The following is a 22,258-nucleotide window of genomic DNA, read 5'->3' as shown; positions in this document are numbered from 1 at the left end:
ATTGCAAGTTTCTTGACTCCTGCACAACGGGATAAGCTTAATAATGGTATATTTCGATATATTATGGCTATAGGGAATTTTAAATGCAGCATGAAGTTGGTTCATTGTTTGTGTCTTTCTCGAATATTCATCAATGATCAAGACTCCATTAGTTTCAAGATTTTTGGCCATGATGTTTCCTTCACCCTTGAAGACTTTCACATTATGTGCGGTTTGCGGATCACAATACATAATGTTGAAAAAACAATTAATTGAGAGAGCAATATTCTGAAGCGCTACTTTGGAAAGTCTAAGGGTGTGACCTTGAAGGATATTCAAGATTTTATGACTCGGAATACAATTCCAAAGAATGCTGTGAATTTCAGACACGTATGTGAATTCCATTGTTGAGCATTGGCTCAAGTTGAGACTTATTTTATGAAGGGATGGTGGAAACTAGATGAGATATATTATTATTTCCCCTGCTGGGATGTTATCGTTTATGATATTGTTTCCCTTGACGGGATGTTATTGCTTATGATATTGTCTCCCATGCGAAAACATTGTTGTTATACTATTGTTTTCTTGCCGGGATTCTTTTGTGATTGGTGTTGATTTATATATTGGGATCGGGTTACACGCCGCAATAATATTATATGGGATCGGGTTGCACGCCACAACAAGGAGTAATAAGGGTTGACAGGTGGGGTCGGGTTGCACGCCGCAACAGTATTATATGATTGGGAACCACGCCGCAACAGTATTATATGATTGGAATCGGGTTGCACGCCGCAGCAAGAAAGAAGAAAAGTGAATATTGATTCTTATGGTGAGAACGAGAGTAAAAGAACGAAGGGTGATGTCGTGCACCTGTTACTGTTTTCTTTATTCTTGCTGATATGAAATTATGGTGCTTTTTATGCTTCTCTACTGAAATTCTGTTAGTACTTAATATTCCTTGCATCATGTTCCCCCTTCCCATCTCTAACTGCTAGTTTTCGTTGTCATTATTTGTCGTATATGATTTAATTGCACAGGTTAATTTAGTAGTCTTGTCTTAGCCTCGTCACTGTCTCGTCGAGGTTAGGCTCGACACTTACCAGCACATAGGGTCGGTTATGTTGATACTACACTCTGCATTGTTTGCAAATCCCGGTGCTGGAGCATTTGGACCACAGTGAGGTTAATGCCTTCAGTCTAGTGGAGACCCGAGGTAGTCCTGCAGACGTCAACAGACCTTGGCGTCCCCTTCTATCATTTTCCTTTTGTTCTTACTTATTTCAGAGACAGACATGTATTTTTTTTTCTTCAGACCCTATTTGTAGCATTCTTAGATAGTCCGTGACATTATGACACCGATTCTGGGTGGAGATGTATTTTGGATTTCGTACCAGTATTTAGTTAAATTGTTGAATTTCGTCTTCTGCACTTTTTATTCTGCTGTTGATCATATGTTAACTTGTGAAATTGTTAAAAGATTAGGAAAAAGGATAATAAAATCTGTAATTGTAGGCTTGCCTAGCTTTCACTAGTAGGCGCCATCATGACTCCCGAGGGTGGAAAATTCGGGTCGTGACACTATGCCTTGTGAGTTTATTCACTCGAACACATATATTTTAGCAGATAAAATACAAAAGGGAGAAAAATGGATGATGTCATCAGGCAAATAGTTGACGAAATTAAGCAACACATCATAAAGGTGTTTGAGTTGAAGCTGGATGAGCTGATAGAGAAGTATGATAGGGAGCTGGAAGAAATCACTAACAAGCTTGATACGCTTGTGATGCTGGCCAAATTTGATAGTCTTGGTGATGAAGACGCTCGTCCATCTGACAGTGACGACAACGATGACGATATGGACGATTAGTTTTTTTTTATAATCCTTTTAGTTAAAGGATTATTATGTTATTTCTTTTTTATATAATTTTAATTTATCTTTTATTTTTAATGAAAAATTCTGTTTTTGTTTTAAATATTTTGTACGCTTTTTTTAAAATTAATTCTCTTTAAACTCGAAAATAACAGAGGAAATGAACTAAATAACTTCAGCAGGAATTAACAAAAACTCATCCAAAAAATACATATTGCAGGACAAAATATTAAGCATGTTTTAGCAAATGAACTAAAAAACTTCAGCATACTAAAAATATTTTACATATTCCAGAAAACTTAAGCATTTTTTGGTATGAAGCTTTTTCAAAATATCATAATAAAATACATAGTGCATGAGGAAAACATCAGCTCATTTTTCTGAAGTTTTTGTGCAATATGTAATTTTAATTTATGTTTTATTTTATTTAATAAAAAATGATGTTTTTGTTTTAATGTTTTTTTGCATTTTTTTTAATATTAATCATCTTTAAATTTAGAAAATAACAGAAGAAATCAACTAAATAATTTCAGCAGGCATTAATAAAAAATCATTAAAAACTACATATTGTAGGACAAAATATTAAGCATGAAATGAACTAAATAACTTTAGCGGGAATAAACAAAAACTTATCCGAAAATTACATATTGCATGACAAAATATTAAGCATGTTTTAGCAAATGAACTAAAAAACTTCAGCATACTAAAAATTATATGAAAAGTATTTTACATATTCCGGAAAACTTAAGCATTTTTTGGTATAAAGTTTTACCAAAAAATTATAATAAAATACATAGTGCAGGAGCAAAACTTCAGCTCTTTTTGCTGAAGTTTTCAAGAATGAACTAAACAACTTCACCACTTTATGCTGAAGTTTTTGTGCAATATGTAATTTTAATTTATGTTTTATTTTTTACCCAGTGGAGGAGGGAAACTTCAGCTCGTTTTGCTGAAATTTTTAAAGATGAACTAAATAACTTCAGCATCCCATGTTGAAGTTTTTGTGCATATGTAATTTTTATTTTTACCCAGTGCAGGAGGAAAACTTCAGCTCGTTTTGCTGAAGTTTTTAAAGATGAGCTAAACAACTTCAGCACTTTATGCTGAAGTTGTTGTGCAATATGTAATTTTAATTTATGTTTTATTTTTTACCCAGTAGAGGAGGGAAACTTCAGCTCGTTATCCTGAAGTTTTTAAAGATGAGCTAAACAACTTCAGCACTTTATGCTGAAGTTTTTGTGCAGTATGTAATTTTAATTTATGTTTTATTTTTACCCAGTGTAGGAGGAAAACTTCAGCTCGTTTTGCTGAAGTTTTTTAAGATGAACTAAACAACTTCAGCACTTTATGCTGATGTTTTTGTGCAATATGTAATTTTAATTTATGTTTCAACTCGTTTTCTTGAAGTTTTTACATATGAACTAAATAACTTCAGTTTGATTACACGACAAGACAAATACTTCAGCATATGTAAAAACTCAACTTGTTTAGCAAATAAACCAAAAACTTCAGCATATTATGCAATGGAAAACTTTAGCATATTTGAATTTGTCGGATTAGAATGTTAGAATTCAACGTGAAACAGATTTAGAATGCAAATTCATTCGTTAGTGTAATCTATCAGTCAAATTTCACGTTTCATCCGTCAAACAACTTCAATCAATCAATCGGAAACATATATTCAAGTGTGAATTACGAAAATAATTATAGAAACATATATCATGAAATCATATACTCCTTCAGAAACAGCCTCTCTACTCCTTCGGGGTAGGGGTAAGATCTGCGTACACACTACCCTCCCCAGACCCCACTAGTAGGATTTCAGTGGGTTGTTGTTGCTGTTGTAATCAGTTTCAAAAACTATTTTGAATTCTGAAGATGAATTGGAATACTTACAATGTATTTTGTAATTTTGAATTTGGAATTTGAATCTGGTTCAAATTTGTGGTTTGCGAGATGCGATCTGAGGAGAGACGGAGTGATGAGAGAGAACCGTAAATTGATTTATGCGTGATGCATCTTTAATATGTTTTGTCAGGGGTATAATAATCATATTATTACGGATCTTTTGTTAGCTGGCTATCAAATCAATAGTTTTTAAAAATAGGGTACAGGTTAAAAGGTGGCATAAATATAGGCTATGGCTGCAAATCGCCCTCCCAAAATCTTTAGATATATAATATATGGATATTTATGTGTAGCCATGTATCTGTTAATATTTGGGATCTTTACACAAATAACTAGACGAATTAATTGATTACTTTTTCAAGCTGGCCGTATACATAAGTTATGCACCGACTATATATGGTTATACGCATATGTGCCGGCTATTTTTAGTTTAAGCTGTTGAATAAATGATTGTTTAGTTAATTCTTCATAATATGTGTAACTTATAACTGCTTGGCAGCCCATGAGTCAACTGGGCTTAATCAAGGGAGAAATGCAAAAATAGTTAGATTTACAACTGGTCGTTCAAAAATAGCTCAGTTTCAAAAGTAATCGAAATTTAGCCACTTTTCATGTAAAGATAAATCTGAGCGAAAATACTGTTCAAAACTCGGAAAATACGCCAGTATATTATACTGGAGTTCCAGCATAAATATGCTTAAACTCCAGCATATTATACTGGAGTTCCAGGATAAGTATGCTGGAACTCCAGCATAATATGATGGAGTTCCAGCATAAGTACACTAGAACTCCAGCATAATATACTGGAGTTCCAGCAAGTATAATTGTCCCGTATAATATACTAGAGTTTGGAGCACCGGTGCTCCAGTCTCAAGTATATTATACTGGAGTCAGTAAAGTATATCGGTCCAGCATAATATGCTGGAGTTCATACACAGGTGCACCGAACTCCAGTATATTATGCTGGACCGGTCTCTGTTTCAGCAAAATAGTGACTAATTTTTATTGACTTCATAAACTTCTGGCTATTTTTAAATGACCAGTCCGAAAACTGACTATATCGTGTTATTTTTACCTTAATCAACTCTCTTAAAATCGGGTAATAACTACTTCCCATCCTTTCAGTTAAAAAGGGGGAAATACTGCCAATAGCATTAGCTTGCTTCACACCCAAAACGACACCGTAAACTACATTAATCCCCCATTTCTAAATTCTACACCTCTAAGCTCTCAGATTCATCACTTCAGCTCCTTTTTGTTGCTTCAATCATATCGCTATCTCTCCATTTTGTACGTCTCTTTTTCTGGAACACCGATCTAGAATTTGAATCCAGCGGATGCATAATCTAATATATAAACGTATATATATATTTAAATTTTTTGATATTTCATGCATTACTCAGGTCCGAGACGGTGAGTTCATGTGTGCTCTCACGTCTCACTGCTGCTATGCTTGATCCGACTCTGATTTCTCTCTATGTGTTCATTAGCATAGGATTGTTGATTCATGAGTTTTTTGTGAAACTGCGATTTTAATTGATTTAATTTGTTAGGTTTGATAATATATTCTATTGGTACCCTGAGCAGAGTTGCTTTGTATTAAATTTAATTATATCGACTCATTCGAGCACTTTTCTCGTCGTATAGTTTTCTATTTGATTCATAACAGTGGTTATTGATTGCGTTGGTGATGTTTTCTGCATTGTAGGTGTCACTTGGATTTGGCTTTATCTGAATTGGTGAAAAATGTTGTCCTTCGAAATGAATGATCGGAAAAGTAAGTCATTCAGTTGATTTCTAATCTAATGTTGTTCTAATTTTGAGCTATTTCCTTTAACAATCCATTGTTCATGCGCGTTGAAGATTTGCCTTATTGAGGTAAATGGAAATGTAGAATGTGGCAAAGTGAGGGATAATCTAAAGAAAAGGAGCTTCCACTTCCAACTTTGAGGTTGGGGGTTCGAGCTGAGGGTTTGATTTGGGCTGCGGTATGCAAGAAAAGATGTAAATTTATATTGCATATATATTTTGGTTAAAATCTGACCAAGTTAAAGCTATGGTCTAGCCTGTAATTGGGATACTAATACGGATTATGTAGATGGTTTAGATTTCAGTTTATGTAATGCTGAACCTTAAAGCGTGCCTGTTTTAGCATTCAGGAAGCATGAATATTCATTTGTATATAGTTTGTTCAATTATCACATCACATTTTTCTAATGATAGCGTCTTATGAATTTCTACCTCCTATTTTGGTTTGCGGACAGTGAGCATTTTTACGATAGTGTTTCTTTTACCAGATATTTATTTGTGTGCTGCTTAGTGCTTTTCTAGCTTGGAAGATAAAAAAATTGAAGCATTCAGCACCGCTGTTTGATATATTATGTCTGTTAAGCTTGGGATTCTTGTTGAAACAGAGATTGGGCTAGGATTGACGGGATTTGGAGTGTTTTTCTCATTCCTTGGGATTGTTTTCTTTTTCGACAAGGGACTAATTGCCATGGGCAATGTAAGTTTAATGTCTTTCCATTATCATAATATTTCTCTGGTTTTCCTTGATTTTCTTTTGCCAGCTTACCTTACTTTTCGCCAGTTGACATAGTGTTATTTTACTGAATCAGATCCTCTTCATCTCAGGGGTGGCACTAACCATTGGTCTCAAGTCATCATTGCAGTTTTTTATGAAACGTAATAATTACAAGGTTTGCTTTCTTTTATGTATCTTTTTTCCTGCTTTTCTCTTCCCTCCTTTACTCTTACTCCTCATATTGATGATCTGGTGTATATCGTTTGTGTTTATATTTGTTATTATGCTTAGCTATCTTGCATACTTGTTTTGCTTGTTCCACAGGGAACCATTTCATTTGGTGCTGGATTTTTCTTTGTTGTCATTGGCTGGCCTATACTGGGAATGATTCTTGAGGCCTATGGATTTGTCGTACTCTTCAGGTAAATTGGGTTCATAAGCTATTGATGGTCCTTCACCTTCAGTCCTTTTACTTTTATCTCGGGGTGCTAATAAATAGTTTTGGACAGTGGTTTCTGGCCAACACTGGCAGTTTTCCTGCAAAAGATACCTATTATAGGCTGGATCTTTCAGCAGCCTTTTGTCAGATCGGTATGTTTTTCCCGTCATATATCTTTTTCATAGCTATCAGCTTTGTTATTTTTGTGCAGTGAAGGAATTTTTGGAATTTATGTTACTAAGATTAGGAAAGAAGTAATATATTGTTGATTCATGGTGTATAGTAGGTAATCCTTGGAATTGACACACAGAAACCAGGAAGTACTTTTAACTCTCCAAAGTTTTTTCATAATACGACTATGCTACACCAGAATTAGTAGAATCCTAAAAGGAACTGAAATAGGAACAAAATGAAATTGTCATTCCTTTCCCCCACTAACTAGCAATTAGTTCAACATTTACCAGTCTCCATCACGACTTTCACGGACCACATGCTCCCCCCCCCCCACACACACGCACAAAACAAAACCCCAAAATGCCCACCATATTGTCAGTCTATTTGAAATCGTCAACTTCTGTGCATAACAGTTCTACCGATTAAAGTAGAGACACTTGAGCATAAATGTTAATTATTCCATGTTTGCGAATTGCGATTGGTCCTTTGGAGAAATAAAAATGAGTACTAGGATTTGAGAGTTCCACCCAAGTTTCATGAAAATGGTACGTTGTGTCCTATTACGCACGTTTATGAGCAAATCCTTGGTTCTCCTTACATAGGGTCCAAAAGCACTTTTTGAACCTTAAATGTATGCCCTTGCACATGTTATCTCTTCCTCTTCTTCCTAATTCTCTTTGTTATCTTCCTATACAAGCCATGACTATTTACTGGTCACCCAGAAGAATAGCATATAGAAGTAATCCCGGTACACCGATTCTTTTCATTTAATAGTCTACCATAATGCGTGCACTAACTATGCGACTTTTTTCTTTATTTGTTTTCCCCCCATTTTTCAGACTTCCATTTCAAAAGCAGGAAATCAACTACTAGCCTTTTCACTTATTTTGTGATAGCAGACAACAATTAGTGATGAGCCCACTGGTTGTTTTCCCAGTTAGTTATATAGATCAATTTTCAGAATGCAATTTCATTTATTAAGGCTTGCTAGAATACAGAGTGCAACTAGTTTCTTTAGGCTTTGCTAGAATACGATTGAAGTAACGACAAATACCCTTGCATAACCTTTTTTTTTAAAAGGTTCTGCAAGGGTGATTATCGTTGCTTCAATCCTATCATGTTATGTGATACATTGTGTTTAGTTACTCTATTCTTTTGTCAGTCATCCATTACTATGCTGTAAATTAAATAAAATAATTCATCTGATTGTTAGGCAGCTATATTCTTTTTCGTTAATCAGTTATTAGACTGTCCATTGGAAACAGTCTCTCTATCCTCACAAGGTAGGGGTAAGGTCTGCGTACACACTACTCTCCCCAGACCCCACGGTTTGGGATAATACTAGGTATTATGTTGTTGTTGTTGTTGTTGTAATCAGTTGTTAGACAACTACATGCAGGTGAATTGATGTAGCGGATGATATGTATTTCGGAATTGATAAAAAAAATGATACTATATATTTGGTTTCTTGATAAGTAATCTTGTGAATGTCTAATTGAAAAGATATCCGAGGTCCTACATTAATGTAGCTTTGCAGGAGATGGAGTGCTCACTTAATTCACTAGAAAGCATCTTATTTTAAGTGAACATTAAAAACGTCATATCTCAAATGAAAAATAATTCCACTTCTAATCTAATGCTCCTGTTACACTTGTTGCCATTACCGGCCTCCGTGGTGTAGAAGTAATAAACTGGGAGTGCGGAGATGGAAAATGGAAAAATATATGCTGCTGTTATTGTTGAATTTTTGTCTGAGATTGTTTTCTTTTCTGCAGTTCTTTGACCGCTACCGTGGAAAACGCGTTCCTGTTTAATCCCGTCGGAATGGTGCAAATGAAATGACACCTATTAGCCCACTTGTAAGAACTGTAAAGTACCGTGTTTCTAGAATTACATTTAGGAAGGTGATCGTCAGTACAATTTGTTCTCCAACGTTGAGATTGGCCTTTTTAGTGCCTAATGCAAATCTTTTCTGCTCATCTTAGTAAATGATGAGTCTTAAACCTTTTTCTATGCATCTAGGTAGTGCAGTTTTTGTCTTAGCTTATGATTGTGCACTTAAACTGATCGAGTGGATGGAAGTACTGATGATGGACTTACAGTCTGAGTGCGTAATATTACTGGTCAGTAATGGCTAGCTTTATCAAGATGAGCAAGCAGCATCCTCCTCAGCCAGCAAGGTTGAAATAAATTAATGCATGTGTTTATGTATGATCTGCTCTTTCGTGAATTATATTCTCTCCATTAGCATTAATGATCAGTAGTTGTGTCAAAATAGTTAAAAGAAAACAATTATTCACCCATATTATCCATTAAAAATGGGTTGGATAATGAACTTTTTAAAAATGGGTCAAATATGGATAAAAACATTATTATCCACTTAGAAAATGGATTTAACTTTTACATTGCCTCAAATTGGGGGTTTCTCAAGTTTGGAGCCTAGGAATTCTCCCAAAAGTGATCATATTCAAGAAGCCATGGATATCCATATTATCCGCTGGTTAACCTTTCGTATTAAATATGAGTCGGATCGGATAACTTGTCCATTTTTTTCATTACCCATTTTTGACCGGCCCATATCCGAATTTGTCATCCCTAATGATCAGTGATTTCTCTGTGATAGACATCGTCCTCGTAACATAATCCAAATTGCATGCATGGTGCGAGTTCATCTTGAGGCAGATAAACTCTGCATCTCAATTAGGGGTGGCATATGGGCGGTTTGGGCTTATTTTGCCACCCCTAATCTCACTGCAGTGAAACAAAATTGGAGGTTTCACTAGGAGGGAGGAACTGTAAGGTACTGTTCACGATGAAAGTTGGCGACGGATACTTACATCGCATGTACTACAAGCTAAGTGCACGATCATAGGTTAATTTTGGCCATGCAAGTTTTCTCACTTGTATGAATGGTAAGTACGTAATTACTTTTTACTTTTCACATATGTTCATAATTTTGCACATGCAAGTTCCAAAGCGAAAAAACGGAATAATCTGTTAAACAACAACAACAACAATAACCACCTTACCCCTACCCTAGGGTAGGGAGACTGTTTCCAAATAGAAACCCGGCATCCTTCCCTCCAAGAACTTCCCACCTTGCTCTTGGGGAGACTCAAACTCACAACCTCTCGGTTGGAAGTGAGGGTTGCTTACCATCAAAGCAACCCCTCTTACCTGTTAAACAAAAGAAGTTAATAGAAACTCATGCAAGAACATATCTTCAGCAAAACAAAGACATTGGAACGAGAGAGAGCCATTGAGAAGTACTTTGAACGTGAACTGGATAAGCTCATATAGCGTATTACTTCCTTGGTAGGAGCGCTTCCAGAGGCGAACCTAGCATTTGAAGTTTATGGTTTTTGAATTTGTCATTTAATTCATAGCTCGTTTTAGTTATTGGGTTCACAATTAAATATTTATACATATTTTGAGAACTTTTTAGGGAAACTTACACAAATGTCCCAAATAAATCTCAACTTACCAACCTCTAGCCATTAGTCATAGACTTACCAAAACTAACCAACAAAAATTGAAAAACCAAATAATAGGGTTCTTTCTCTTAAAGAATCACATGCAAAAATCACCTTCCATATTTTTAAGCGTGATTAACAACATTAGATACAAGACGGAAAGGAAATTTCATGGACGGGGTAGCAAATAAGGTGATGAAATAAAAAAATCTATAAAATATTCCAAAAATCTAAACAAAAAAGGAGCTTTTTCAATGGGTATAGTTGTAATTAATTAAAAATATATAGATAAGTCAATATACAAAATTTGAGGAAGATTGGAGGTGATTTGGACTGGTTTTGTATCAAAATTCGTAATTAAATCGAGTTCAAAAAAGTCTTATGCGACACATGTATCACGCATGTATCTCACACACAAGTATACATGGATATACATATGATACACAATTGATACATATGTGATACACAAATGATACACAGTGTGATACACACATCATTTTTTTTCATGTTCAGCTTTTACTTCGAATTTTCAATTCAAACCACCTCAAAACTTTACCAAATCATCCCAAAATTGAGATTCAAGCTCCTTAAGTTGTGCTCAATCTATTCTAATAGCACCCACTCAAAACAAAGCAATTGGCGTACCAGAATTTGATAGTTATTTTCGAGCTGAATTATCAAACTCAGTAGACGCGGAGACGCGCAAGAGGCTACTAAAGGAAGCTATTAATGAAGTGAAGATCAATAACTGTATACTAGCTAGTAAACAACTAGAAAATAAAGAAACTGATAAATGTTAAGGGATGAAAAAGTCAAAGATTAGATGCAACAGAAGTTTTTAGGAGGAAACAGAAAAATCCAGAGGAAGAAGCAGAGGAAATTTGGAAGAATATGGTGATGGGACAGAGCATAAAGATTGTGGGTAAATTTTTATGCTAAAATAATAGGAGCAAAATAGTTTACAGAAATGATGTGACAACCATTAAGAGAACAGCAGCGTCGGTCATAGCTCAATATTATTTTTTTGCTACAAAAGGTAATTGATTAATTTGGCTAATATTAGTAATATTTTATTAATTGGCCAATTTTTATAATGAACTACTTATAAATGGACATGGCTAGTAATTCTTCAACTTTTTAATGCAAAAACAAGGTCTATACAAAAGTTACTAAATTTGTCAAAATTCAGATTTACTTCTCTAGCTCCGCCACTATGCGCTTTCCCTCTAATGAGTCATACATACAACGATAATCTAATAAGATAATTCACTAGTTTCTATAAACCAAATTCGATGAGATGACCGTCAATGATGAAACGACGTCGTCTGAATCTGATTGTAGAGAAAGGGCGGCAAGGATACAGTTCGTTAAATCCTGGATTCAGCCAGTCCTTGAAGACGTTGAGAAGGAAATCAAGAAACTCGAATTAATACTTGCTATCATGAATACTAAAATGACACTCCTCGTCGGACACCAAAAAGTTTTTCAGGAGTTGAAAGAGATTGTGATGAATCGTGGAGTAGATTTCCAAGATCAAGGTATGTGTAGCAAGTTATGTTGTTCTGCAGATATTTTTTTTAAAACATTTCGAATTGTTAACTATTGTGACTTATATTACTTTTGTATATTTAATAACAACAACGACGACAACAAACACAGTGTAACCCCACAAAGTAGAATATGGGGGGAGGGGGGAGAGGGGTAGAGTGTACGCAGACCTCATCCCTACCTTGTGAAGGTAGAGAGGATGTTTTCGATAAACCCCGGCTCAAGATAAACGTAAAGGTCAAACTAAAACATATATAAGGACTATATCTTATGAATTAAAGTGAATGTAATTAAGTTTCTTTGATGATTTATAACTTTGACATGCACAAATGCTTTAAGTATATTCTTGACAAATTCAGAGTCGCATTTGGGTGATGAAAAGAAGTTGAAGAAAGTAGAGGCAAAAGGTGAAGGTATGTATCTTGCATATAGACATCTAATGTATGTATATATGAACACATGGCCTAGTTCTGTCGTTTTGAATTGATAACTTAATTATCTTACCTTCTGTGTAGCAAACACTAATAATCTCGTTTTCTTTATTTTCTAGCTGACTTGTACTATTATTAACGCTTTTCCTTGAATTGCTTTTGTTTCCAATTTCAGAGTCAGATATAGAGAGTTACATTCATTTTATTGCTTCATTTTATTGATATAGAGAGTCAGAAAAATTGACTTGTGCTACTCTTTGGTACACGAAATCATTCATTGCTTTAGAATTCTAAAGAGAAAAGTACACGAGTATATATATATGCATATTGTTAACTTGACACATTGGAAAATGTAAATAGGAGCAAATTTAAAAAAAAAAAAAGGGGGGGCAATGAGCCTGTTATTCCAAAAACTTCAAAACCTTGAATTGGATATGGCCTATCATTACAAAGGAACTTCATGCCTTATCTCATATATGCAATGATTATAAGCAAAGAATGGCTAAGATTTTAATCTTGAAAGCCATAGAAGACCTGATTGAAGAAAGATCAAATCTACAAAAGCTGTTAGATAATATGCGCAACAAGAAGGTGATTTTATTTATTTATATATACTCCATTAATCTTAGCTGCATGCACGTGATTTATTATCTCCTACCTAATTTAATATCAAAAATTTGTGAGAAATGTGTGAGAGATGTGTATGATTTTCAATCAACTAAGTACCTAATAATTCAAAACATGAAGTAGTATAGGATTATTATCAAGTACATGAAGCTTCTCTTTATTCCTTAACATGAAGTATATGATAATTCAAAACATTTACTACCAGTTTAGAGACATAAATAGTTAAATATATATGTTTGGGTCAACAATAGTGGGTGCTCAGGTGCTGGAAAGAGTTGAGGACCAAATGTCTTAAGCTTCCATAGGACTTGAACTTAGCCATTGCCCTGTTTTCACGAGTCTATAGGAAAGCAAAATCGTCAAGAAACGAACTAGTACAATCAAACTTTTCTTTAACAACATCGTTATATAACAGCTATTCACAGTAAAAGTAAAGTCTTTTGTCGAACCAATTTTCATACTATGTTATAATATACGTTCTCTATAACAACACTTCGCTATAACAACCAAAAAATCTGAAACAAATGAGGTTGTTATAGAGAGGTTTGCTTGTAGTATCATTTCAACGAACATCAATGATAAGTGCAAATTTCATGTCTCATTTCTCCCACCAATTCGTGAGATATATTTCGTACTACTCCTTGATCCTCTAAAACTTTCTGAAAGCATTCTGGGGACTATGAGACATGATGTTAATTCTGTCTGATAGAAACAAGTCTTTGGACAGGACATTTGCACAATGAGATAAATCTCATACCACTGTAGTTGAAATCCTTTAGTTCTTTTAAATTCACAGGACTAACAAATAACACCAGAAAATTCCAACTGAGATTCAAATATCACTAATATTATTGCATGCACAAAATAATGTCAACATCATATCTTTTCGCTTACCCTTCCACTTTTGCTTATACGTATATAACTATATAAGCAGATTACAGACATACCAGACTTGTGATTTTAGCTAAAGTTTACTCTGTATCTGAAGATCTTGCTTCCACTGGTCTCTTAGAACTCTCCTCAACAACTTATTTGAAGCTGTTCGAGGGAACATCGGGACTATCTTCACGGAGCTCACCTATTTATGGTAAGAAAAGTGGTTATCAGAAATGGTAAGAAAAGTGAAGGACACTCTTTGTTGTCCAGAAGAGTCAAAGACACCCTAAAGAAGAGAGGGTGACCTGCAACATTTAATGCAAATAAAAGGGTTTCGAGTGGAGTTGCATTTCCGACTCATCTTCCATAAATTTCCAGGGCAAGAACTAATGCTTCTAGACTAGGACTCATTGAAGAGTTAAAAAGGCATAACATATGGATCTTAGTGCTCTTGTACAATATACCAAATGTCCAAAATTAACAATCTCAGGAACAACCTTTAAACAATTGAAAATGGATTAAGAACCCTAATAATGAAGACTTGCAACAGAAAAAAGCTTTGTATCTCCATACTGTATCAATTCTCTTGTAAATTTCTGAGGTCTGTTTACTTTGACAAGAAGTTATTGTTATCTTTCTTTTTTGATTGACAAACGAGAAATGAAACTATTATTTCAAATATTCTTTTCTAGGACTAGGATAGGATAATTCTGTAATCTCTAGTTGAATGTAACCTTATGCTTAAACCTTAGGATGTACAAACCTTGAATAAAGGATTAAGATTGCTTTGAATGGCTCTTGAGAATCTTTTTTTCAGAGTGTCTGGTGAAATAGTATTCCCCTCTGTGAGAACCACAAATATAGCTAACTGTTCTGGACCACCATTTGGTGGTGCAGCACTGACTGCAGCAGTTTCCAGGACACTGACATCAGCATGATCACAAACACGCTCAATTTCTATTGAACTGGTCTGCAGGTAGAAAAGAAAATTTTATTTATGTATTGCTTCCAGAATCAATAAACGCAGTCCATAAAAATTTCAGCTATGTTATAGATTCAAATACTCAAGATAATAAATTTGTGCTTTATGTTCTGAGTGTCAAGTGCATCAGAGATTATGTGAACATTCATGGTGTTGTATACTAGTAACCATGACAGTAAGAGCAACTTTATACTATCGCCACTAGCCTGAATAAATCTATGGGTGGAAAGGGATATCAGTAGCATATAAGCACACAGACTAGCACACTTGGCAGAAGTTTTGATAGATACTACAGGTAAGTTGAAAGGAGCAAAATGTAGAGCCAACTACGAGATTGATAGTGGTGGAATGGTAGTGTAGTACCTTTATACCTCCAAGATTCATGGTGTCATCAGCTCTTCCTTGAACAACAAGGTAACCTCCAACAGTTCGCTTTAGGATATCACCATGTCTCCTTAGTTGCTGGAAATATAACTGCAGCATCAGTTATAGCAGCAATGACAGTGTGATCCAATTACTTAAAAGCTACTCAGCAGAGTGTAACTTATCCTATTAAAATATGGAAAAGAAGGCTTGAGTTTTGAGTCTATCATCCACAATTTGTAGTCAACGATCATACTCTATTGTTTGCTCGAAGAACTTGGTCATCTATATCAGCAGGAAAAAAAAAGGCACAAAGACATTATTCTTTTTATTGGAGAGAGGGTGGGTGTGGGTGTGGGTGTAGTTGGGGGGGAGGGGGCGCTCTTTACAAGGAATCTATCAATTGAAAGTTAATGGTCAAAATTATCATGTAAAATCATGACTAGTTGATCAAAACCGTTTCATTCTCTAGAAAGGAACCTTATTAGCTTAAAATTCTATATCTAAAGCTAGGGAGTAAAGAATGAGCAGTCTCTAAATTTATCCAAATTCGATTTCACATAGTTCAATAGGAAAATGCTACGTGTTGTAGGGAAAAGCCAATAGAGAACAATGCTTTTCTACGACATATGCTGCATACCATATCTTTGTACATTGGCATTCCCTTGAAATACACTTTCTCATGATCAGCATTCAGCAATCTATCAGTTGCTCCCATATAGGTTGGAAACAAGCCTACTTCACCAACACAAGCTTGATCATCTGGCTGGAAACAGGTTCAAAATCAATCTTTATCAAAGCCAAAATGTATGGTTGATAACATTATATAGGGAAAAAAGAGTGTCTCATTTACGAATAAACACAGTCAGGAATTAGCCTTGAAGCCATGCAACAGGGTTTTCTTTCAATGATTGTAAGGATAAATAATTATGACCAAGAATTTTCAACAAGCTGAAGATATTTAAAATGCTGTAAAGGTCTCTTACATAAGGGCGCCCATCTTCGTCTAAGATGACAAAACCTGTGGACATTGATGCAGAGCTAAAAGTTCCAAAAGCTTGTGGTTGAAGAAGATTCCCCATAATGTAAGATGACGATAGCTCTGTGCCTCCGCAGCATTCAATAACAGGTTTATAGTCCACCCTTGAAGAAAGCCAAAGATCATCATCGACATTAGAGGCTTCTCCAGTACTAGCAAACATCCTGCAGATCCTTTAATGTTAGATTTTCCCACTGACGAATTGATATAATATTTAGCACTTGAACTCAATAAGTACCGTATCCTTGTCCAATCTAGGCCTTTCATACACCCAGTACTTTTCCAAGTCTTCACTAAGCTTGGAACAGTCCCCAGGATAGTAACTCCTGCATCCTACTGACACATAAAGGGTTGAAAGAATGAAGAAAATTAATATAGACAGAAAAGCAAGCTCGGGTGAATTAGGATATCAAACAATGTGATCAAAGTAAATTGATTCATTAGAAAAATGTGTTGTCGAGATATACTATGACATTTAATTGCCACAAACATTCACCAAAAAATAAAGATCTTAGTATAAATCTGGCAGACCCCTTAATGGAATATGAAGAAAAAGTTTCTACCTGCACAAATTTCCCAAAACCATGGTCTAGAGGGGATCCATGATAGAGAGCTAGAGTTGCACCAGTTAGAAAGCAACTGTAGATTAGAATTGGCCCCATCACCCATCCCAAGTTTGTGGGCCAGCAGCTAACATCTCCAGCTCGAACATCAAGATTAGCCCATGACTCAGCACCACATCGAATGGGAGACAGGTGAGTCCAAGGTATTGCTTTTGGATCTCCTGACCGAGGCAAAAGGAATGACAGAATCAACAAGTTACACAAATGCCACAGCCAAAAATAAACTGCATAGTCTCAACAAGGATATTTTACCTGTGGTTCCTGATGAGAATAGTATGTTGGTAACAGAGTCTATAGATTGATGAACTGGAAAATAAGAATTTGGCCTGCCAAAGAATAATATATTATCAAAGATTAAGTTCTTACAACAAGGGAAAATAAAGCTATTATTCGATGGTCGCAGAAATTTCTTATGAATTTTCTGTAAATTTAGAAATTTCGACATCCTTCTAAAAAGTGATAATATTGGGAATACAAGACAAATCCAGCATAATCCTGGACTGCCACTAAAAGTGCTACATATTGCCATGATAGATTCACCAGTTTTAAACTATCATTACGGTATATACGCTATAGAGGAGTTTTAAGTTAGAGAACGTTTTTTTTTTTTTGGTAATTAGTTCGAGAACATATTCACCTTAATGCTTTTGGAGAAAAAGATCATTAGATTACCTCGGAAGGTGATTGACACTGGCAAGAAAATCATTCCATGATAGATCTTGGTTCCTTAATTGAACTTGTACATCCTCCCCAATCGCAGGAACTACAATAGCTTTAAGTGGAGCAGCTTCTACAACTCGGCTGCAAGAGTTAGAGAGCATAAAACATGTATTCACTATGTTTCTTTAAGAGGGAAATGATAATTATCAATGCCTGTAGTGATGACATTTGAATTTCCTTCCCTTCTTTTTAATTTATTCTTTATTTAAATTTACTTTTTTATTGGAACTTTTGAATGACAGTTAATTAGTTGATTGTCTACTTGTTTTCTTTTTTACTTCCAACTATTTGTTCTTTTCTTTCATGGTGAAGAATGTGTAAATTTTGGTTGGGAGGAAGATGGATGTCCTCATCACTTCCTTGAAGGGTTTTCACAATTTTCTATCCCCAACCAAAGATAAACACTATGGAGGTTCTTATGTGCATTATTAAAGTTTTAGCATTCAGCATAACATTAGTCACTTACCTGTACAAGGGGAATCTTCGGCCTCCTCGCACTATGGAATCCTGAATTTGTGTAGCTTAGAAGTTAGAATCATCATACACAATTTAAATATAACTCTACTGATAGTAAGATTACTGTCACCAACTATACAATATTTATTTTTTTGGTTAAATTACAATAGTAACTCTCCCAAGAACAGACTCATAGAATATACAGCTGAATATCCAGCAAAAGCTTAATAGTCAACCTAACATTTGCACAAAGGAACTCAGTAGCACTAAAGAATAACAAGATTATTTGATCCCTAATGATGTGAACCTGATTAACTATAAAACTGCTATTTCAGATCTCTTGACAAAAATAAGGTCCTATAAATTGGAATGTCTTTTTATTGCAACATAAGTTGGAAGGCAGAGATTTCCTATTCGTATGTCCGCAAAACTTCAAATCCTGTAACATTATTTGATTTATCACTGGGAATAAGGGAACAATCACACATGGGATGTAAGCCATTAACAAATGGTTAGGGGATTAATGGCCTGACATGGTATAGAGATAAGGATCATGTCCTTCAAAACTGGTTAGGGAAAATCTTTAGTGATTAAAGGGGGGGAAAACAAGTGTACGGCAAAAGGCCAATCCAGTAAAAGACATTCATGACTATTTGTTAAATAGGTAGAGCAAAACCATCTCTTGGTGGATTCATTACGTAAATGTGTCCCCACCTATCTCCTCAATAGGCAACTCCTTTAGTTAACACTTTCTGTTCACTAGAAAACAGAAGTACCTGTGTAAATACAGCCTTGGCATTAGACACTCGTAAACGGACCGCAATCTCCTGTGCAGCAAAGCTATCAGCAATTGATACCACCACAAATCCAGCAAGAACAATGGCCAAGTAAATAATGACTGCTGTGGCAGTCATTGGCATGTCAATGGCAATAGCATCTCCCTTTGAGAACATGTTGTCCAGTGCATTTGCCACCATCCTGTGGAAGAGACGAGAAGTTTAAAATGACCTCTCAATTTAGAAAAGAGTGATTATGAGAAGAAGGGAGCATGAAGGGGGCGTAATGGCAATGTATGTATACAAGAAGACAGCTTATGATCAAATTATTTTGCCTGAAGACAGTATCAGAAAAACCAAAACAGAAGGAAGGAAAATATATCATATCCGTAACGCCAAATGCAAGACAACAGTATAGTGCACCAGATGAACCACAAGAACAATTTAATAAGTACATGGCTTTACTTTTACCAAGATCAATTAGAGAAAGTAAGCTTCATTCAACCAAATACGAATGGAATGAACAGATATCACAATATGAAGCAAGAGCCTACATTACTTGTTCTCTCAGCTGTTTCAGTGTCATGCAATTAACTTCTTTATCATCATTCCCTTCTGCCCTCCATACAATGGCCACGCTATCATCCTGCTTGTTGGGGTAATTGCTTGAACGCACACAACTCTCAGCTATATTCAGAACTGAACCAGGAAGCCAATTTCCTCCATGTTTTGACTTGTCAGAGGTATCCAGTATGCATTTAGGGGTTTCCAAAAAGTGAATTGGTAGTTCTTTTAAAATAATTGACCAGTAAATCTGGAAAAAATTCCAAATTATTAGCTCCAAGTATGAATAGAATGTGGAAAAAAGCTCAGTAACCAGAAACTCAAATTCAACACTGAAACAAGAACTTGCCTCAGGATGCTGAACAGAAAACCTATGAAATTCTTTAAAACTTGAGATTGGATCCTTGTATGATGCTCCAAAAAGCTTCGGGCAATGAGCTTCCATTATGCGGCCCAAATTTGTGCATCTAGATTCATTCCTGCATAGAGAGAGCAGTTGAGTCAGCTGATCAAGAGCAGGAAGCTTCGGGTGAGATTTAAGTAATATGAAACTCTGAAAACTAAGGCTTCATAACTATAACACCTCCAAGAAACAATGTAAAAAATTTCAGCAAAAACTGTATCATTGCTAAATTTATGTATAAAAATATAACAAAAAGTTAGCAATTTCAACTACTTGATAGTAGCTTTTTCGTCTTCAAGTTTTACCCATTAACGGAATCTCATGAAAAAGATTACTCTTCCTTCATCAAAGTGTCTCGCAGAATGATCCGGCAAAAAAAAAAAAACCATAAAAACATATCACTATAATGGACAGTAAACTTATGTTATCTTTCAAGTTTCAGCGATAACTTCTGGAAATCCATACAAAGCAAGTCAGTGTAAATCTTCACAAAATTCTACTGCTCATTTTAGTAAAGAAACAGAGAGTAATGATTGTCTGCCTCACATGCAGGTACAACTAGTGGCGGAGCCCGTATTTTTATGAACGGGTCAAAATACAAAGCAGTCAATACACGAAAAAGTCAAGGGGATTCAGCATATACAGCATATAGTATAACTTTTTGGCGAACGGTACAACAAACAACTAATCTCAATCCCAAACACACACTGAGCTCCATTTTGAGCCGTTTCAATTCAATTACTAATACTTCACATGCAGGCATCACTGTAAATTTTGTCAATGAAATCAAAATGACAACAATAGAAAGAGAACAATTTACAGCCCTTAATCCAAGAAATTAGCTACCATAAACCCAATAATCATAGACTATGAAAAGATCAATTTTTCAATGAAAAGAAAAAGGATCATTCTTTTTATGATACAGAAAAGATCAATTTTTTTAATATGAAATCTAGATAAGGGTTTCCTAGAAATGTTGGCCCTTTTCACATTAGCATTCGATCGATCGATCGAGAGAGAGAGAGAGAGATTTACAGTGAAGGGAACCAATAGAGAGGAGGGCCATGGTCATAGTGATGGTAGACAGAGTAGTAAAGGAGCTGATGCAGAGCATGTGGGTGTGAGGGTTTCAGTAATTTCCGAGCAGTGAGTTCACGCCATAGCTCTTTCTGATCCAATTCACCATTAATATTAACAACAACTTTAGCAATTGCAGCATTCAGCTCTCCCATCAACCATTTTGCTTCCTCCTCTGCTATTCCTGCTCTTACCAAATCTTCCACCCTCACTTCACTTATGCTCTTTCCCATCTCTCTCTCTCTCTCTCTCTCTCTCTCGCCGATACATATATATATATACTTATATATGCAAAGGACAAAGATGCAGATAACTAACGTAACCTTCAATCGTTGTCTTTACCCGTCACCCTTCAAATGTTTGTTGTCCCGAGTTTATCAAGTTATATTTAAGATCTCTATATATAATAAAGTTTGGGAAAATAAAAGATGACGTGGCATGTTTTTTGCCAAGGATCAGAAATTGGTAGAACACCAAGTACGTCACTATTTGTTTTGTTTGAAATATATCAGTTTCATGGACCCTGTTGAAATAAGATTGTAACTATGCACCAATAAATCGACGTCTTGACCATCCTTCTACTCTGATTTTTAATTCTCACTTCTCACAAGTTATTTTTTCATATAATCCTTGAAGTTTATTGAAAGAATTAAGAGTTTCAATAACGCTTTATTTTTATATTTCTTTTTGTCGATTTGCTTTTGATTGTTATAATGTATGAAAATTACCACAGAACTGAATATTGATATGATCTGCAGATTGCTTGGATGAAAAATTTGACAATCTATAATCTTCAGAGGAGAATTGGAGCAGCATCAAGTAATTGACTTTATAGATTGTGGTAAATAATTGTGATTCCTTTTGAATTTCTCCATGGGAAGAGAGAAGCATTTTTTTTTTAATTTTTTGTAATTGTGTAGTAACATAAAAGAATAATTACATGTGCTTCTTTGCCTTTTCTATCCAGTGCAATAGGTTTATGAATTTTTGTAAATGTATATTTTAGTGAAAAGTAGTAAGATTAAAGAATTCACATTTCTTTAAAATTCTTTAGCTAATTATTTATATATGTAAATATTAAAAATTTGTTAATAAAAGTTTTTTTAGTTGATTATCTAGAAATGTAAATAAAATAGTTGTTATGGTTTCAGCCTTTCATATTCCGTATTTTTGGACCGTTACAACCTTTCATCATAATCCATATTTATAAAGAATAAAAAATTCTTACAGTTGCAATGGCTCTATCCACAAGTTTCTTACCTTATCCTCTAGCCATTCATATTGCTTCTTCAATTCGCTTTCATTAAGAGTATATTGAGTTAAGCTTCTGTATGGGCTATGTTTCAACGAAACTTATACTCATTTTTATTTTGGGAATTTACTATATTTTTTACTATTTTATAATT

The 22,258-nt window shown here is 35.0% G+C and overlaps 3 protein-coding genes across 8 annotated transcripts; 2 read left to right on the top strand and 1 right to left on the bottom strand.

Annotated features, from left to right (window-relative positions):
* Positions 1-4,909: 4,909 nt before the first annotated feature.
* Positions 4,910-8,897, top strand: LOC104238639 (vesicle transport protein GOT1-like). Of its 2 annotated transcripts, none has more exons than XM_009793055.2 (7): positions 4,910-5,047; positions 5,466-5,534; positions 6,172-6,263; positions 6,376-6,456; positions 6,606-6,703; positions 6,791-6,872; positions 8,670-8,897. In XM_009793055.2, the coding sequence occupies exons 2-7, from the start codon at positions 5,504-5,506 to the stop codon at positions 8,706-8,708; spliced, it is 423 nt and encodes a 140-aa protein (XP_009791357.1). In that variant the 5' UTR covers positions 4,910-5,047; positions 5,466-5,503; the 3' UTR covers positions 8,709-8,897. The 2 variants fall into 2 exon arrangements, with proteins under 2 accessions (XP_009791357.1, XP_009791358.1); XM_009793056.2 differs by lacking the exon at positions 4,910-5,047 and adding an exon at positions 5,062-5,170.
* A 92-nt stretch (positions 8,898-8,989) lies between these two features.
* On the top strand, positions 8,990-13,012 carry LOC104238640 (uncharacterized). Its single transcript, XM_009793057.2, has 3 exons — positions 8,990-9,074; positions 11,709-11,905; positions 12,275-13,012. Exons 1-3 carry the CDS (start codon positions 9,025-9,027, stop codon positions 12,400-12,402), a joined length of 375 nt encoding a protein of 124 aa, XP_009791359.2. The 5' UTR covers positions 8,990-9,024; the 3' UTR covers positions 12,403-13,012.
* Positions 13,013-13,799: 787 nt separating this feature from the next.
* On the bottom strand, positions 13,800-21,242 carry LOC104238641 (probable CoA ligase CCL12). 5 transcript variants are annotated; one of them, XM_070160532.1, is made up of 14 exons: positions 21,176-21,242; positions 19,722-19,851; positions 19,363-19,622; positions 18,809-19,010; positions 18,043-18,083; positions 17,529-17,657; positions 17,109-17,182; positions 16,797-17,017; positions 16,472-16,566; positions 16,181-16,397; positions 15,835-15,960; positions 15,195-15,305; positions 14,613-14,819; positions 13,800-14,051 (listed from the first exon to the last, which is right to left on the bottom strand). In XM_070160532.1, exons 2-14 carry the CDS (start codon positions 19,815-19,817, stop codon positions 13,938-13,940), a joined length of 1,893 nt encoding a protein of 630 aa, XP_070016633.1. In that variant the 5' UTR covers positions 19,818-19,851; positions 21,176-21,242; the 3' UTR covers positions 13,800-13,937. The 5 variants fall into 5 exon arrangements, with proteins under 5 accessions (XP_070016633.1, XP_070016634.1, XP_009791360.1 ...); XM_070160533.1 differs by having other exon boundaries at positions 15,195-15,293; positions 21,176-21,240; XM_009793058.2 differs by having other exon boundaries at positions 20,811-21,223.
* Between the last annotated feature and the right edge of the window lie 1,016 nt (positions 21,243-22,258).

This window comes from Nicotiana sylvestris, chromosome 10 (assembly GCF_000393655.2).
Source record: "Nicotiana sylvestris chromosome 10, ASM39365v2, whole genome shotgun sequence".
Lineage (NCBI taxonomy): Eukaryota > Viridiplantae > Streptophyta > Magnoliopsida > Solanales > Solanaceae > Nicotiana > Nicotiana sylvestris.
Note: the sequence above shows the minus strand (reverse complement) of the source record. Positions and strands in the feature narration are given on the sequence as shown.